The sequence below is a fragment of the Sarcophilus harrisii genome, chromosome 1, assembly GCF_902635505.1.
Source record: "Sarcophilus harrisii chromosome 1, mSarHar1.11, whole genome shotgun sequence".
NCBI classification, from domain to species: Eukaryota; Metazoa; Chordata; class Mammalia; order Dasyuromorphia; family Dasyuridae; genus Sarcophilus; species Sarcophilus harrisii.
The window spans coordinates 700,193,202-700,212,172 of record NC_045426.1 but is presented as its reverse complement, the minus strand read 5'-3'; the positions used below and the strand labels follow the sequence as shown (position 1 = coordinate 700,212,172).

The window sequence follows — 18,971 nt, the reverse complement described above, 5'->3', positions numbered from 1 at the left end:
ATCTGTAAAATGGGAATCATAAGAGTACCTTCATCCATGGGTTATTGTCAGGCCAAAGAGAGAATAACTCTAAAGTGCTTAGCACAATTCCTGACACGTAGTAAATGCTCTCTAAATATTAGTGTTATTCAGTCATTTTTAAGTTCATGAGCCTATTTAGGGTTCTCTTGGTAGATATCAGAGTAGTTCGCCGTTTTCTTCTCAAGCTCATTTTACATATGAGGCAAACAGGATAAAATGACTTGCCCCCCAATAATTATCTGAGCTTGGATTTGAACTCCTGGAGATGAGTCTTCCTGATTCCGAGCCAGGGCTGCGTGCACTATGGTGCTCCCTAGCTGCTCTATGTCAGTGTTAGCTATTGCTATTATTGTTGTTACCATTATTAGCTCTAGAGGGTGAAAAGTAAGTCGGAGCCAGGTGGAAGTCTCCAGTACTGAGTAGCTCTGGAGTTGAGCGAGCAGGGCAGAGACATAATCAGATGCGTGTTTGAGCGATATCACGTGGGCAGCCGGTGGAGACCCTTTGGGATGGTGGCAAATTTTCCCTTACATCACGCCTAAATCTATCTCACAACTTCCACCCATTGTTCCTTTTTTCCTCCTGCCTGGCAGGACGTAGCTAATCCCTCTCACATTTTGTTGTTATTCAGTCATTTCCAGTCGTGTTTGACTCTTGGTGACCCCATTGGGGGATTTTCTTGCCAGAGACAGGAGAGCAGTTTGCCATTTTTTTCTCCGGCTCATTTTACAGATGAGGAAACTGAGGCAAACAGGGTAAAGTGATCGTCTAGGATCCCACGACAATTAGTGTCTGAGACTGGATGAGTTTTCCTGCATCCGGGCCCAACACTTTATCATTACGCTACTTACCTGCCCGGTTCTCCATGACCAAGTGGAAGGTCCATTGGGTTTTCTTGGCAGAGATACTACAGTGGTTTGCCATTTTCTTCTCCGGCTCATTTTACAGATGAGAAAACTGAGGCAGACAAAGTGACTTGTCCAGGATCACACAGCTATTAAAGTATCTGAGGCTGGATTTGAACTTAGAAAGATGAATATTTATGATTCCAGGCCCAGTGCTCTGTTCACTATGGCACCCCCAAGCTGCCTTTTAGCTAATCCTTTAAATATTTCTTTTAAAACTGCGATGGAGTCAGAAGGCCTGGATTTGAAAGCTGCCTTTGCTTTGAATAAGTCATGGTGCCTCAGTTTAATCAACTTTAAAATAAGAATTGGATTTAATAACCCCTGCCCAGGTCCCTTCTCACTCCAGACCTCCTATTCCTCTCCCCTCCGTGCCCAGTTCCATTGGGTAGCCTAGATTCTAAGGCTTTCTCTCACCTTGCTGTGGGGCCACCTGAAGTTGAAATAACGAGACCCGAGTTCATATTTCACCTGCCACTTGCTGACTATCTAACCTAGACATATCCCTTCTCAGTTTTGTCATCTGTAAAATGGGATCAATAATAATAATGTCCCCACGGGGCTGTTGTGAGGGTCCCATGGGTGTAAGATGCTATGAGTCTGCCCGTGAAGATGACTGGACTTGGACGGGGCAGGCCCATCAGCCTCTCTCCAGCCTCAGTTGCTCCTTTGTAAATGAGGAGTTTGGGCTCTGAGCTCCAGCTGCCCCATCTTGACTCCAGTGCCGGGGGATGCTGTTCAGAAGAGAGCTGCTGGAGAGCTGCTCTGCCTTCTGGGCCCGCTGGATTGGAACCCAGCTCAGCCCCTGGGCGACTGTGGCGGGGCCCTGTCCTAAGCCCGCCATGGCTCGGCTCCTAATGCGAGGCCTTCGTTGGTCCCTGGTCCTCAGCAGTGTCGAGGCTGAAATCCCATCCCAGCCGGGAGTCCGGGAGCCTGAGAGCCAGATTTCGGTCTCTCTTGACCCGGGGGCACCTTCTCTGCGTTCCTGTAAGACAATTCTCTAGGGAGTCCATTAAAAGGTGCCCCCGGGAGGTCGGCGCCACTCCCCGCCACGGCACAGAGCCCTCCCAGGCTTGTTTTTCCATGCCCAAAGAGTTTCCATCATCACCAAGAAGGCTTGATGAACAAGAAAATAGCAACAGAAAGCCACTCAGGCAGCCCCAGGGGACCATGTCCCCAGGCCAGTGCCTCCCTGAGGGGGAGGAGAGACCCAATAGGGCACCAGCCTCCTCATCAGGGCTCAGGCTGTGCGCCAAGGGGCCCTGTCCGGGCTGCTGGGCCCTGTGGCATAGAACAGCTCCTGCAACTGGAGCCCAGAGCCCTGAGCTGCTCTGCCCAGGGTTTCAGGGGGACAAGTGTGGCTCACAGAACAGTCATCCTGATTCAGTCTCCCAGCTGGGAGGGAAGGGAAAGAAATAAGCATCGACGTGGCACCTACTGTGTACCAGGCACTGTGCTAAGCAGTTTTTACAAATAAACAACCACCCTGGGAAGTAGGTACTATTGTAATCCCCATTTTATAGTTGAGGAAACTGAGGCAAACAGGTTAAATGACCGAAGGTCACAGAGCTAGTATGTGTCTGAGGTTCGATTTGAATTCAGGCCTTTCTGACTCCCCTCCATGGCTGTAGCCTCTGTGCCATTATAACGCTAAGGAGCCTGGGAACAGGGGATGTGACACCTGGGAGGGGTCTTAGAAGAGGGGGGTGTCAGGGCTGGGAGGGGCCTTAGAGCCAGAACCCAAGAACTGTCTTGGATTCAAATCATGTCTCTGACTTTTCCCTATTGGATTATATGTTATTTATCTCTCCTGAACTCTATAAAATGAAGGGGTTGAACCTGGCCCCTGAGGACCTTTCTATCTTCAAATTTAGGATCTTAAAAATGAAATGACATTAATCTCAGGATAAATTGATTTGTCCAGGATCACACAGATACTAAGTGTCTGAGTCTGGATGTAACTCATTTTTTTCTAATCAAACAAGCATTTATTAAACTCTTCCTGTATACCAGGTACCACGTTGGTTGCCAGAAAAACAAAAACAAAAGTGAAGTAGTTCCTCCCCTCAGGGTGCTTACATTTTCTCAAGGAGTCAACCTTCACACATACAAACATATACATAATATCATGGGGAAAAAAACACACCAGGTGGGATTTTTAGCTTGGCTGGACTCGTAGCTGTGGCCAATTAAGAAAGTTCTTATGTGGAAGGTAAAGTCAGAGCTAAGCTTTGAAGAAAACTGAGGATCGGAGGAAGAGAAGAGGAAGAGAAAGTGCATTCTGGGAAGGGGGGCACTGCCTGGGCCACAACCCAGAAATAGATGAGCTATTGTGTGTAAAGAGCTTCCAGAGAGGTAGTTCTCCTGGACTGTCATTATATTATATGTGAAAATATATTATATGATATATATATTATAATAATTGTATAATATAATTATGTTATATAATTATGTAGAGAGATTGTGTTCAATATTTTTCAGTCCTGTCTGACTGAGTTTTTGGCAGAGATACAGGAGGGGTTTGTCATTTCCTTCTCCAGCTCATTTTTGAGGAAACTGAGGCAAACAGGGTGAAATGACCTGCTCAGGGTCACACAGCTAATATCTGAAGCCAGATTTGAATTCAGGAAAAACAAATCTTCTTGATTCTAAGCCTGGTGCTTTATCCACTATGGTGCCACCTAGCGACTTTTGAATTGTAGAGGGGAGCTTTTTAATAAGCCAGGAAATATAAATTGCAGCCAGGTTGTCTTAAAGCCCCAATAGAAAAGTGTATATTTGATCCTAGAGGTAATAGGGAACCGTTATGTTTATCAAGTGATCACAAGACGAGTCTTTTGGAAAATCACTTTGGCAACTCCGGAGGATCCCTCCGGGGGGCAGAGTCTCAAGACCAATTAGATGGCGGTTCCCATTAGGATTCACTCGGTGTTTCTCTGTGAGAGAGAAAGGGACGCGTATAAGAGACGTCGTCAGGACAGAAACAGCCTGACTCGGCAGCTTGTTGGTAGGTTGGGGTGACCGAGAGCAAAGAGTTAAGGGTGTGAGCCCGGGAGAGCCAAAGGTTGGTCACATCCTCCTCAGGAATGGGAATCTAGGGATCAAAGGGAAGGACTGATAGAAGGGAAACAGAAGTATTAGGGGAAAGGTGTAAAAAAGGGGGGGAGGGCGGTTTGAGGGAGGTGGTCATCGAATGCAAAATCCTGGGGAGGAGGAAAAGGGGGAAGGAAAGAGAAAAGGAAACTAGGGATCATTGTGGCATCAGGATATGATCCCACTGTAATCTCTTGTCTGCCTTTTCTTCCCAACAGCACAAGCTGCACCATAGGGATGGTCCTTCGTCTGTGGAGTGATACCAAGATACATCTTGATGGTGATGGGTGAGTGGGTGAAAATGCTCCTTTGAGGAGCTTAGAACAGAGGATGTCAGAGCTGGGAGGGAGCTTAGAACAGGGGATGTCAGAGCTGGGAGGGAGCTTAGAACAGGGGATGTCAGAGCTGGGAGGGGCCTTAGGACAGGGGATGTCAGAGCTGGGAGGGAGCTTAGAACAAGGGATGTCAGAGCTGGGAGGGAGCTGAACAGGGGATGTCAGAGCTGGGAGGGACCTTAGAACAGGGGATGTCAGAGCTGGGAGGGAGCTTAGAACAGGGGATGTCAGAGCTGGGAGGGAGCTTAGAACAGGGGATGTCAGAGCTGGGAGGGAGCTTAGAACAGGGGATGTCAGAGCTGGGAGGGAGCTTAGAACAGGGGATGTCAGAGCTGGGAGGGAGCTTAGAACAGGGGATGTCAGAGCTGGGAGGGGGCTTAGAACAGGGGATGTCAGAGCTGGGAGGGAGCTTAGAACAGGGGATGTCAGAGCTGGAGGGGCTGAACAGGGATGCAGAGCTGGGGAGCTTAGAACAGGGGATGTCAGAGCTGGGAGGGAGCTTAGAACAGGGGATGTCAGAGCTGGGAGGGGCCTTAGAACAGGGGATGTCAGAGCTGGGAGGGGGCTTAGAACAGGGGATGTCAGAGCTGGGAGGGGCCTTAGAACAGGGGATGTCGGGGCAGGGAGGGAGCTTAGAACAAGGGATGTCAGAGCTGGGAGGGAGCTTAGAACAAGGGATGTCAGAGCTGGGAGGGAGCTTAGAACAGGGGATGTCAGAATTGGAATGGACATGTTCTCTAGACCCTGGCTTCTTAAATTGTGGTTCACAACCCCATACTGAGTCTCATAACTGAATGTGGGAGTCGGGAAATTATGACATCATCAGTGTTTGATTTCTATCCTGTTTTAGAAATCTTTATATCCAGGATCACTTAAAAATTTCTTGGCTGAAAAGGGGTCACAAGTGGGAAAAGTTTCCGAAGCCCTGATTTAGAGAATATTATTCCTCCTGTGCAGCGAATTTCTTTTCCTTGATTTTTCTCAGTGGGTTCAGTGTGAGCACAGCGGGAAGGATGCACGTCTTCAAGCCGGTGTCTGTCCAGGCCATGTGGTAAGTGGCAGTGGGCTTTCTCACGGGCTAAGGGCAGAAACTGGGGAAGAAGCATCATTTTCTATTACTGCCTCAAAGGCCGGTCTAGCTCTCCTGGGTGGACATCGATGGCTAGGGTGTCAGTCCAGCAAGCTAGAACGTGGTCAAAGAGCCTGTCAGAGGCTTTCCTTTCCAGTTACCCTTGGGCATCCCCCAAGAAGTGAGCTGGGAAGAGCCTTCGGACATAGAATGTCAGCGTGGGAGGGGCCTTAGAACAGGGGATGTGAGAGCTTGGAGGGGCCTTACAACAGGGGATGTCAAAAGTGGGAGGAGCCTTAAAACAGAGAATGTTGGGACTGGGAGGGCCTAAGAACAAGGGATGTTGGGGCTGGGAGGGGCCTAAGAACAAGAGATGTCAGGATTGGGAAGGTGCTTGCTAAATGACATTTCAAGGAATGAATGTTTAAGTTCTGTCTGGTCCAGTGCCTTCATTTTTACATAAAGAGAAGATGGCCCAGATCAGAAAATAGGTCTATGTCCTTAGAGTCAAGAAGTCCTGTGTTCCAATCCTACCTCAGGCACTTACTCGCTGTATGACCCTGTATAAGTCTCTCCACATTGTTGGCCTCAGTTTCTTCATCTGTCTAAGATGGTTTAGATGGACCTTTCGAAGGTCCTTTTCATTTATCCATCTATAATTCAATTAAAATGAGTCCTCGGGGAAAATGAGAGTGTATAGTCACTCGGATACTTGAGTCCCCCTTCAGCGTGCTCACAGGCCCGGGTTTGCGCACAGTGCATCGTAGGGCTGTGACCGGGAGTTCCGTCCCATTTCTGTCCCTACCACCGTATCTCACGCTCGTGTCCTTACCTTGCCCACTTAGGGAATTCCAAATGCTGAGGCTCCCTGCATGTGTAAGAGAGACGTTCAGCCTCCCCACCCCTGGAGCCTTCCCTGCTCTGGCCCCACTTTCCCCCCCTTCAAGACTTGCTCTCATTGGTCTGAGAGTGGAAGCGGCTTTCGTAGGGAAGGAAGCCATCATGACGACCCTGTTGGGCTGATGCATTCATGCTAATGGTGGGTTCCTTGTTTTACAGAGGCCCAGAGACCTCAGTCATTTGCCTGAGATCATCCATGTAGTAAATAGCAGGCGCGTCCCAGCTCAGACCCCGGTGCTTTGGTTCCGGGGTCCCTGACCCCGTGTCCCAGAATGCATTGGGGCGGTCCCATCTCTTTCACAGCTTGGTATTTCCCTGGTACTGAAAGCTTCCTGTCCACAGCCCTGTGAGGCAGAAATATTATTCCCATTTGATAGATCAGCAAACTCAGGCTCAGGACTCCCACAGCTAAGCTGTGATGAACGAATGCATGGATTGAAATGGAAAAAAAGCGCTTATCAAGCGCTCAGCATTGGCCAGACACAACCCAGCAAACAAAAGGCAGCCCTGGCCCCCGGGGGCTCACGTTCCGATGGGAGAAGCCCACCCGTAAATGGGAGCGATGGCTGAGGGAAGGGAAGGGAGGCAAATGGAGCACAATGGGTTGACGAGTCTTGTCCAGGAATGGCAGCATGGGATACGATCACTGTTCTCTGGAGTTGGTCAGCCAGCAGGCATTTATTAAGCACTTACTGTATGTCAGGCATTGTTCTAAACATCGAAGATACAAAGAAGTCATGGAAAGGGTTGGGTGGCAGGAGGGTCAGGGATGCCAGGAGGTGATATGGTCTGAGACCAGGCTGCTGAGGGAAGGCAGAGGATTTCGAGGCATCCAAGGCACAGGGGGCAGCTGATATCAGGCTGGTTCTCCTGAGCGGCTCCCATTACGCCACCCTGCCTCTCCTTTGGCCTGGTCTGCTTGGAGGCTGAGTGATCCATCGGGGGCTTGAGACTCACCTCCACGGGTGCGCACACAGAGGGACTGCCCGCTGTGACAGGAATAACCCCCGCCCGTCTTGCCCCCAGCAGCCCCCAAATCCTCGCCCACAGAGGGCTAATATCAATCTTTGCTTCTCCACTGCCCCGTGCGGTGCCGGGGACACAGCAGAGTGTGATGGACTCCCTGAGTCCCAGGGACTGTCTCATGTTTGCGTTCTTTGTGTCCATTGGTCGGCACATAGACGAAGGTGAGCTTTGTGAACCCAGGTGCATCCTGTGGATAGAGCGCTGGGTCTGGGCTCAGGAAGACTCCTCTCCCTGAGTTCAAATCTAGCCTCAGACACTTGATCAGCCCAATGTGACCCTGGGCAAGTCACTTTGCCCTATTTGCCTCAGTTTTCCTATCTGTAGAATGAGCTGGAGAAGGACATGACAAATCCCTCCAGTAACTTTGCCTGCAGAATCCTGGCTAAAGAGAGTTAGACAAGACTGAAAAACAATAACAACAAAAGCTCCATGAAGGGGGGGACAGTATCATGTTTATCTTGGTATCCCCCAGCCCAGCACAAAACACTGCTTTTATTTTATAATTTTTATATTATATTTTATTATTAAGAACATGGTTCTTTTTGAGCTGAATTTAAAAATATTTTTAATGAGGCAATTGGGGTTAAGTGACTTGGCCAAGGTCACACAGCTAGGAAGGGTTAAGTGTCTGAGGTAGAACTTGAACTCAGGTCCTCCTGACTCGAGAGCTGGTGCTGTATCCACTATAGCGCCAACTAGCTGCCCTGAGCTGAATCAAGCTGAAAGAAGCCAGATCTCCCTCCCTCACCCACCTTTCCTGCTCCGGTAACCCCGGAGCTCCCAGAAGCCCCTGCCCGCTGCCAGAGGTCCCCCTTCTCTCCCCCGCAGGTCGGCCCTCCAGATCCTGCACAAGGCCTGTGAGGTGGCCCGCAGGTACAACTACTTCCCCGGAGGCATGGCCCTGGTGTGGGCCACCTACTACGAGAGCTGCATCGGCTCCGACCAGAGCTGCATCAATGAGTGGAACGCCATGCAGGACCTGGAGTCCACCAGGCCGGACTCCCCGGCCCTCTTTGTAGACAAGTAGGTGCCACGGGCTCCGCGCTGGGTACTGGGAAGGCCAGACCTTAGAATATACTAAATCTATAAAAATCTATATGTCTATATATTATCCCCTTGGAGGGGCCTTAGAACAGGGGGTGTCAGAGCTGGGAGGGGGCTTAGAACAGGGGATGTCAGGGCTGGGAAGGGGCTTAGAACAGGGGATGTCAGAGCTGGGAGGGGGCTTAGAACAGGGGATGTCAGAGCTGGGAGGGGGCTTAGAACAGGGGATGTCAGTACTAGAAGAGACCTTAGAACAGGGGATGTCAGGGCTGGGAAGGGGGCTTAGAACAGGGGATGTCAGGGTTAGTTTTTTAGTTTTTAGAGGTCACCTAGCCCTATTCTCTCACTTCAGAGGCTACTAATAAACAGGGAAGAATTAAGGAGACAATGATTGATCCAGAGTCACTCAGATGTCAATAGTCCAGGATCCAAGTCTCCTGACCCCTAGGCAGGAGCTTCCCCAGCTCCTCACCCTCTCACCCCTGACTTCTGACCCCTCAGCCTTGGCTCTTTCAGCTGCTCCCACCTGCTTTTCCAGAAGAATCTCTTTTCTTCTCCAATTCCATCCCTGACCTCACCCGCGACTGGTGGCCATCTTTGACTGGGACCCCAGGTTTCTCCCTTTTTTTGTTCCTCATCCAGGGCCCCTCTCTTTTTCCCAACATCTTTGAGGGACTTTCCAGAGACGCAGTCTGAGTTCTGACCTTTGCCCCACTCCCTTCCTGTTAAGAAATCCTGGCGCCTCTGACCTGGGCGGGTCACAAACTGACCCCCCGGTGTTCGTCAGCTATCGGCTTCCGCATTCGACCCCCCTAAGATTTCTCACGATTTCCTCAATATTCTTTCTTCCCCAGGCCCACGGAAGGGGAAAGAACAGAGCGCCTCATCAAAGCCAAGCTCCGAAGCATCATGATGAGTCAGGACTTGGAAAACGTGACCTCCAAAGAAGTAAGAGAATGGGCGTCCCACGGCTTGCGGATCTCTTTCAGATTCATAAAAGCGCTGTCATCAGGAAGTAATCTTCCCATTTTACAGATGGACAAACTGAGGCGCAGAGAGGATCTGACTAGCCTGGCATCACAGCACTAATAAATAGAAGAGCTAGGTTTGTAGTTCATGACCCAGAATCCCAGAGGTAGGGAGGACCCCAGAGATCATCCAATCCGTCCCTAAAGGACTTGCCCCTCTAGAATGTGGTCATTCTTCTGGGTGTCCAGCCCCTCCTTCCCAGCCAGCGGCCCGTTCCCCTTTTGGACGACTCGGACTGGGGGGAAGCTTCTCCTGATCTCGAGCCTCAGTTCACCTCTTTTTGGTTTTAGTTTCTCCACAAGCGTTTCTTGAGTGCCAGGCCAGGGGAACACAAAGCAGCAAAGGGCGTTTCTGGCTACTGCATATACAGGATGGGGCGTCCCAAAAGTCTCCGTGCAATTTAAGCTTATTCGAGCCTAAAGCTTGGGATCTGTGAAATTGTTTTTAAAATATTTGGATAATTGGTTTCCTTGACAACCCTGTGGATTGTATTTTATGTATTTAAAAACATAAAACTGATCAGGTTTCACCAAGATGCCGGAGTGATTTATGATCCGAAGCCTTAAGGACCCCTCATCTAATCCAGTTGGGTAAACTGAGGCACAGAGAGGTTTGTTGAGCTTGCAGTCCAATAGAATTTCCATATATGTATATTTATACATATATATATATATATATATATATATATATATATATATATATATTTTTTTGGCTGAGGCAATTGGGGTTAAGTGACTTGCCCAGGGTCACACAGCCAGGAAATATTAAGTATCTGAGGTCAGATTTGAACTCAAGTCCTCCTGACTTCAGGGCTGGTGCTCTATCCACTGCACCACCCAACTGCCCCTTTTTTTCTTGTGACTCTATTTCTTAGGGAATTGTCATTTTCTTCCCTGGTCCATTTTACAAATGAGGAAAACAGGGTTAAGTGACTTGCCCAGAATCATACAGCTAGTAAGTGGCTGAGGCCATATTTGAACCTGGAAATCTTCCTGACTCCAGGCCTGGCGCTCTAACCACTGCGCCATCTCACTTCCCTGTCTGCCCCAAACAAACTTAATGTGTTCCCAGGTGGTGGCTGCAAAGAAGTCGATTTAAGCTGTAATAAGGCAAAACTACCTTAGAATTAGAGCCGGCCAGAAGGATGGTAGTGAGCCCCTCATCCCCTGAAGTCCTCAAACAAAACCTGAGTGACGCTTGTCAAAGATGTTGTCATGAGAATTCTTTGGAGGATTTGCTGTGGACAGAGCTGCTTCTGGGCCGCCCCCGGCTCTGAAATCCTGCCCTGGAAAAAGGCCTGGGACCAGAATGTCACGAAATTACCAAGCTTTTAAAAAAGAAAGAAGGGGGAGGACTTACTGAGTTAATTTGACGAAAAAGCCTTGAGAAAAATTTGCTTCTGGTCTTATTTTCCCCCGAAAATAAAAAAAATATCACCCAGGACTCCAAAAATAACAAGCTTCCCAAACCTTTCCTGTGTGAAAATGGGCCTAATTTCCTCCACGGTTTTCCTATCTCCTCTTGACTTTGAGTATATTCCATGCCTTTGATCCCTGTGGATAATCTTCTGTGGCCTCAAGAATACATTTGAAGACTTAAAGCAGGCTGGGACAACATGCTTTGGCTCATCAAGCTGGTGGAAATACCCGTATTTTACAGAGGGAGAAACTGAGCCCTTGTCATCAGTACGTTTGAGGCCGTCCGTGAAACGGATCAGGCAAGATGGCCTAAAGGGCCACAATCTGCGCCTTCTACCAGTTCTCATGGCTTAATTAATATTGGGGCCTGTGTGTGTGTGCATGTGCATATGGACACAATGCATATATACACATACATAGTCATATATACACGCATACATATCCCTCTACTCTCTTGTCTCTCTCTATCTCTGCCTCTGCCTCTCTTTTTTCACTCTCTGTCTCTGCCTCTCTTTTTTCTCTCTGTCTCTGCCTCTTTTCTCTCTTTCTCTCTCTCTCTCTCTCTGTTTCTCTCTCTGTCTCTCTCTGTCTCTGCCTCTCTTTTTTCTCTCTGTCTTCTCTCTCTCTCTCTCTCTCTCCCCCACCCCCTGCCTCTGTGTCTCTGTCTTTCTCTCTCCCTGTTTTACAGAGAAGGAAACTAAGACAAACAGAGGTAAATGACTTGCCCAAAGTCACAGAGTTAGTGTTTGAGGGAGGTTTATAACTCAGGCACTCCTGACTTTAAATCCAGTACTCTGCCACCTATTATTAAGCACTTACTGTATGCCAAAGTAGCTGGGTGGTGCAGCAGATAAAGCACCAGGCATGGAATCAGAAGGACTTAGCTGTTTATAACTAAAAATTAATTCCCACACGCAAAATGTCCACAATAGCTTCTTAATCCCTCCCTCTTTATCCACTTTTGAAATAATAGATATCTCATTATTATAATCAATATGCAGAACACTAAGATAGTGTATATTAGTATGTATTTGTGTCTATGTATAGCAGATCACCTTTTTTCTACCATCACATACTCAGGTTATGTTCCTAGTAACAAAGATTATTGGGGTCAAGGTTATTATTATTTTTCTGACTATTGTTATACTCTGTTCAGCTCATCTTTGGAAAAGAATCCTAATCTGCAATTCCACCAACAATGTATGAGTTTACCCACTCTCCCATAACATCCCTTTCCTCCAGCAGCAAGTTTGGTCACTTCTACTTCTTCTTGGGAATCTAATTAGTGCAAAATGATACTTTCATTTGTATTTCTCCAACTGCTAATGATAGTAATCACTTCCTTGGTCAAATGTTTATTTTCGGTATTGTGTACTCTTTTGTAAATTTTCTCTTCATATCTTTGACCATTTCATAACTCTGTGTTGCCTTTGAAAAATTTTCATTTCCTCAGAAATTTGAAATGTTAGGTCTGAACCTGTCATGATAACACAATCCTATCACAAATTCACATTTTTACTCATTAGCTATTATAATAGCGAATAAATAATAAAAATATATAATAAATAAATAAATTTTTAAAAAGCTAATAATAAAATAAATAAAAATTTTAAACTCATGTCTTGCTAGGTTACCACCACTGTAACACTGCTAATTTTGACTATGTTCTTAACCTCACTGACCTGTACATACGCTTTCTATTGCTTTTCCTAGTAACATGACCTGGACCTGGGAGGCTTTGTCAGTTTAGTTTTAATACAGTGTCCTGTATATCCTAAACACTGTTAAGAATATACAGTATTGAACCACAGCCTTTCAACCATTAGAACAAAATTTTGAAGATGTGAAAGTTGCAGAATTGTGGAGTATTTTTACATTCATCTTTTTCTGATGCAATCACTAGTATGTTTTGCATCTATCATTTAACGATCCTTGAATCACATTTTTAAAAAAAAGTTCATATTTCCCATGGTGCTGTAAGGTTACTGCTATAGCTAGCAGTACAAGAAATACTGCCCTCCTTTTTTTTTCCCCCTGAGACAATTGGGGTTAAGTGACTTGCCCAAGGTCACACAGCTAGGAAGTGTTAAGTATCTAAGGTCAGATTTGAACTCAGATCCTCCTGACTTCAGGATTGGTGCTCTATCCACTGTGCCAACTAGCTGTCCCTCCCATTTTTACAATCGAGGCTAAATTACTTGCCTGGAGTCACAGAGCTAGTAGATAATAAAGCCAAGTGTTAGACCCAAGATTTCCACTTCAGAGTTTTCGAGTCTTTTGATAGTGGGAGAAGACCCATGAGTGATTTCTGAACTTCCATCTTGAGTGAGATAGAGTTAAAAAAAAGCCAGATACAATGTGTTATAGTGTATCGAGATCTGTCTCGAGGTAAAAAACAGGGTTCAAGTCAAGTGATTTATAACTTCTCATGCATCCAAGCATTTAAATTGTAAGAGTTGCCATTTTATCTCCGTGGAAGAAATTTCCCTGCTAGGAGTTCACTGATGTGATAAAAATTTCTGGTCTAGCCCCAAACCCCAAACAACACAAAACTCATTTATGACTTCTGGAAGTATATGGGACATTTTGTATCCTCTCTGAGAGGAAAGAGGAGACATGGCTTTCTTTTTATGAATTGTGGCTGGTGCTGTGGATTTTTTTTTTCCCTTTGGGAGAGAAAATTGTCTCTTAATTATTTTTCCTGACATTTCACCCCTCCCCAGATACGCAACGAATTAGAAAAGCAGATGAATTGCAACCTGAAGGAGTTCAAGGAGTTCATCGACAATGAGATGCTTCTCATCCTGGGTCAGATGGACAAGCCCTCCCTCATCTTTGATCACCTTTATCTGGTAAGCGGCCCAAGTTCTACGTGTGACGTCTTTTTTTGGGAACACGTGTCAATCCCTGAGGCTCCTTTGTGGCAAGTCAATAAGAAAACAGCAGGCTAAAGCAGTCAGTGACTTAAGAAACCAATCTTTTTTTTCTTTTTCCATCAGGCAGAATCCCCTGTAAAGTTTTATTTCTGGAAAGAAATCTGTTTGAAATGTGACTCCTAACTCTTAAGCTGGTCCTCAGGTTCTCTTGCACTCCTAGTAATATGTGGATTCCTTTGAGTGCCCTCTAGAATGCTAGGGAGTTTTCAGCAAATACTAAGTGATCATTGTTTTGCACCCTGTACTTTTTGATACAGGACATTCATATTTAAAGAAAACAATCCATCTTTCATTAGGAATCATGTGATCCCATAAAAAGTGATAAACCACTTTCATATATAAAAATATTATTAAATTGAAGGGGACAAATGCCCTTAAATTTACCAAACCTTCCTCTCCTTGAATCCTGTGTCTACAGTGCAGTGTGTATTTAATCCCTATTTTATAGAGGAAGAAACTAAGGCTTAAAAAGATGATCTGGGGACAACTAGGTAGCACAGTGGATAGAGTATTGGCCCTGGATTCACGAGGACCTGAGTTCGAATGTTCCTTCAGACACTTAACACATTCTAGCTATATGACCTGGGAAAGTCACTTCATCCCAATTGCCTCTAAAAAAAATAAAAAAAGAGGAAGAAGACTTACCCAGAAGCCAGGGGATTGATTGTTTGAACCAGGATTTGAACCCCAGTCTGGATTATTCTTCCTGTTATACCTCCCTGCTCTGGAGTCGATCCCCCTCATCTATGGAAGAAGAAATTGAGACTCAAAGAGATTGGACCAAGGAGTGACTTTAGAATACAAGAGCTGGGAGGAAGCTTAGAATACAAAGAATGTTAGAATGAAGAGACCTTAGGACAGAGTGTCAGAACTGGGAAGGGTCTTAGAACAGGGAATGTCAAGGCTGGGAGGGGCCTTAGAATGTGGAATGTTAAAAGTGGAAGGGAACTTAGAATAGAGAGTATCAGACCTGGGAGGGGTCTTAGAACAGGGGATGTTGGGCTGGAAAAAACCTTAGAATAAAGAGTATCAGAACTGGAAAAGGTCTTAGAACAGGGGATGTTAGGGCTGAAAGGAACCTTAGAACTGGGAATGTCAGAGCTGGGAGGAGCCTTAAAGATCACCTACTACATCACCCTCTTGTAATCGGGCAGTAAGCAGGCCCAGAAAGGTCAGATGATTTGCCAGTTGGGCAGCCTGTTTTCGGGCCACTAGGTGGCATCCCAGGCTAAGGAAGGCTGCTTTCCTTACCCGGGTAGCAGGAGCCGGGGCTCTGGATCACTTTTTCCATGATCGCTCCTAAAGGAATTTCAGGATTTGAGCCATTTTCCCCCCACCCTTCCCGTCCTGTGAAGTGAATTCTGGGTCAGAGCAGCTTAGCAGAAAAAGCAGGAGGCAGGGGATGTTTGGGAAAGGAGAAAAGGCCCTGGGTACTTGTAAAGGCCCACTTTGGCCTTAGAGAAGACCCATAACGTGGCTTCTGTCTTCTCTGTAGAGAGTGGGGGGTTACAGGGATAAAACGCTGCATACGCAGGCAGACAGGCTCACTGTGCAGACCGCTGGCTTAACTCTTGCAAGGTCGGGTTCAGTGTTTGGAAATGATAGTAGTAGAAAAACAAAAGCCACTGGATTGAGAGGACCTAGTTTATATTCTCCGAGCCTCCAAGGGAAATCAGCCCATCTTCCTAAGCCTCAGTTTCCCCATTTGTAAAATGAAGATAGTAATGCTTGTACTACCCAATGTAGTACAAGCAAACATTTATTAGGCACCTGCTGTGTGCCGAGAACTGTTCTCATGAGAACGGCCCTAGGAAAGTGTGTTTACATGATTGCTCTATTTACATTGTCTAAAGTAACATATTAACCCCTTAAGGGTGGGCGCTGTCTTTTATTTTGTGTTTGTATCCTAGGCGCCATACAAGAGCTTGGCCATCATAGGCATTTAATAAAAGTTCAGTTAGAAACTGACTTGTCCTGGCTCGACCAGTGCCTTGTCTTGTGGCCCTGAGCAAGTCCTTTCCCTTTTCTCCACTTCTATTTTCTCTTCTGTGAAATGAATCACAGAATTAGAGGGTTGACTGTGACCTCCTTCACCGCCTGCTCCAACCGGTCTTCCATTGCTGACTCGTGTCTGCAGAGGCCCTTCCAGCCCTTAGTTCCCAGGTGTCTTTGTACTGAGAGCCAGGAAGGCTCTTGGAGGTCACCTCGATCCTCCCCACCCCTACTCCTCTTATCCTTCCTCCACACAAACACACACGTTACAGGTGGTGAGCCCAAGGCGCCGAGAGGGTAATGGCCAGAGCTGGGGTTTGAAGGTCATTCCTCATGTTCTGGATCCTTTGCTCATCGTTCAACATTGTGATCTAGGGTTCCATGGCATCCACTCAGCCGTGGGAGGGAGCTGAGTATGTGTGTATGTCTGTCTGTCTGTGTGTAAGTCTGTGTCTTGTCTCTGTGTGTCTGTATGTCTCTTTGCATATCTGTATGTCTCTGTGTGTATCTGTATGGTCTTTGTGTATCTGTGTCTATCTGTGTCTTGTCTGCGTGGGTCTGTCTGTGTCTGTGTGTTGTCTGTGTGTGTATGTGTGTCTATATGTGTCTGTATGTATCTGTAGGTTTCTTTGTGTGTTTGTGTCTGTGTGTGTGTCTGTCTTTGTGTGTATGTGTGTCTGTGTCTCTTTGCGTATCTGTGTGTCTGTCTGTATGTGTCTTTGTGTGTGTCTATATGTGTCTGTATGTATCTGTGTGTGTCTCTGTCTCTGTACGCACACACACGCCTCTGCCATTGCTAGGCCTTTGCCTCCATTAGAGGAAGCCTAGGCCACAGGTGCCCTTTGCCCCTTGGGGAACCTCAAAACATTCCACGTGGTTACTGAGAATGGACGTGGAACCCAAGAACCAAGTGATGCTCTTCCAAGTCTTCCCAGAAATCCCCTCACTGCCCTTAGGAGTGTTTTTCCAAAAGGGGCTTCCTCGGGAAGGTCTCCTGATGTTGGAAGTCCAGGAAGGACTGAGCTCCCCTTGATTCTCTGTTTCCATGAAGCTGATTGGTCAAGTCAGCAGTTACCCCGTGGAGAAAGCCTTTGCTTAGGACAGAAAGGGTTGCTCAGTTCAGTTCAGGGATAGAAGAGGACTCGGAATAGATTTTGTTTTAGACCTAGCAGGAATATTAGAATTTGTTGGGACTGAGAACAGGGGATGTCCAAACTGGGAGGGGGCTTAGAACAGGGGATGTCAGAGCTGGGAGGGGACTTAGAACAGGGGATCTCAGGGCTGGGAGGGACCTTAGAACAGGGGATGTCAGAGATGGGAGGGCTCAAGGGCCATTACATCTATTTCAGCCTCATTTTACTGATGAGAAGACTGAGTCTCAGAGATTAAAGAGTCTTCCCACAGCCAGAGCCCAAATCTCCTGCCTCCATCACTGCCTCTAAGCCCCCAGCGGCTCCTTGACTCTTCCACTTGATACCCAGGCCTTGACCAAACCCTTCCCCGGCGGAGCCCCTGGGGCCAGGCCACAGGCACTTCCTGAGGCTTCAGCCCGCCAAACTTGTCGAATTTTTGTATATTCTTTGCTTCCTAGGGATCTGAGTGGAATGCGTCCAATCTGGAGGAACTTCAGGGCTCAGGGTGAGTACATCGGGGCCCATTATCAGGGAGGCTTCATTTAATCAGGCCCTTCCTCATCCGAGCCCAGGGAAGGCTGCCATTGACCTTCAGACCCAGGAGCAAAGGCCCCTCGCAGCCTGCCAGGAATGGGCTGTCGTCCCGCTCCGCCCGTCAGTCCCCGGCAGCTGGCAGAAGCAATTAGTGGCTCTGACAAATGCACTTCAGAATGTCACGCCCTGAATAATTCATGAGACTCAAATGGTCGCCTTTTCATTTTTTGGTGGGGAAATGGTTTTTTAAAAGAAACACAAGTGCCACAGACCATTGTTGAGGCTGCCACGGCTGTCTCAGAGCAGGGAGGGCTTAGAATAGAGAATGTCAGGCCTGGGAGGGGCCTGGGAACAAAGCATCTCAGAACGGGTAGGGAGCTTAGAACAGGGGATGTCGGGGCTGGGGACCTTTAGAACAGGGAATGGGAGGGGTCTTAGAACACAGAATATCAGAATTGGGAAGGGCTTTAGAACATGGGATGGGAGGAATCTTAGACTAGAGAATGTCAGAACTGAGAAGAGCCTTAGAACAGGGGATATCAGGGCTATGAGGGCCTTAGAACTTGGGGTGAGAGGGGTGGGATGGGAAGGGCCTTAGTACATGGAAAGTCAGGGCGTTCTCACTAGCCTTTTCCAGTTCCACTTTTCTACCCAGAATCCTAGAAGCTCAGAGCCCGCAGGACCCTCAGAGACCCTCCCCTCCTCCTCTCCTCTGCTTGGGTGCCTTGGATCATAGCATCAGAGGTTTGGAGCTGGAAGGGCCTTCCGTGGTGGTCCAGGCCGAGCCCTCCGCTTTATACACGGATGGGCGAGCATCAGCCGCCACTTGCTCTGGGCCCTGCTCCAGGCTAAGCCCTGGAGACAGAAACGCTAAGGAGAGACAAGCCCTGTCCTCCAGGAGCTCTCGTTCCAATTAGAGAAGAGGAAGAGGTGGCCAGGAAGGGGAGAGGACTTGGCAGGAGCTGAGGAGGGGAACCAGGCTCCCCTTCCCGAAGCTCTGATGGCTTTGGTTTGGCTCTAGCACCTGGGAGAGAAGGAGGGCCCAGAATGGCGGTGCAGGGTGAGAGTTTGGACTCAGGGCCATGGAGGCCCCTGGGAGGCTGAGAGGGGCCCTGGTCAGACAGACCATACCCAGAGGGCCACGTCTAGTTCTGGGAAGGACTGGGACCCCCAGGATGGTGAAGGGGTCGGAGCTCGCCCCAGATGCACCAATCTGTCAACTCGCATAAGCACCCACACTGCCCATCTCTGTACCGAGCCCTGGAGATACAGATCCACAAATGAGCGCTGGTCCCTGCCTTCAAGAAGCTTCCGTTCCACCAGGAAGGTTAGCTGGAAGGCAGGTGGCTCTTTGGCCTGAAGAAGAGAGGGCCGGGGTTAGGAGAGTTACAAATATAGGAAGCAGCTGGATGTCACAGTTCATACATCACTGGGCCTGAAAGTAGGAAAACCTGAATTCAAATTCAGAAGCTGACAAGTCTGCCTCAGTTTCCCCCTCTCTAAAATGGAGATGATAATAACACCTCCTTCACAGGT

General features: G+C 47.7%; 1 protein-coding gene across 4 annotated transcripts in view; it reads left to right on the top strand.

Annotated features, from left to right (window-relative positions):
- The window catches only part of SSH1 (slingshot protein phosphatase 1), an 80,587-nt gene that overhangs the window by 51,030 nt on the left and 10,586 nt on the right, over positions 1-18,971 (top strand). For all 4 annotated transcript variants that reach the window (XM_031948752.1, XM_031948753.1, XM_031948754.1 and 1 more), the window contains 6 exons: positions 4,238-4,306; positions 5,340-5,405; positions 8,178-8,372; positions 9,248-9,341; positions 13,564-13,692; positions 17,360-17,406. In XM_031948752.1, the coding sequence (XP_031804612.1) occupies positions 4,238-4,306; positions 5,340-5,405; positions 8,178-8,372; positions 9,248-9,341; positions 13,564-13,692; positions 17,360-17,406 (600 nt within the window). The remainder of the gene's footprint in view (positions 1-4,237; positions 4,307-5,339; positions 5,406-8,177; positions 8,373-9,247; positions 9,342-13,563; positions 13,693-17,359; positions 17,407-18,971) is intronic.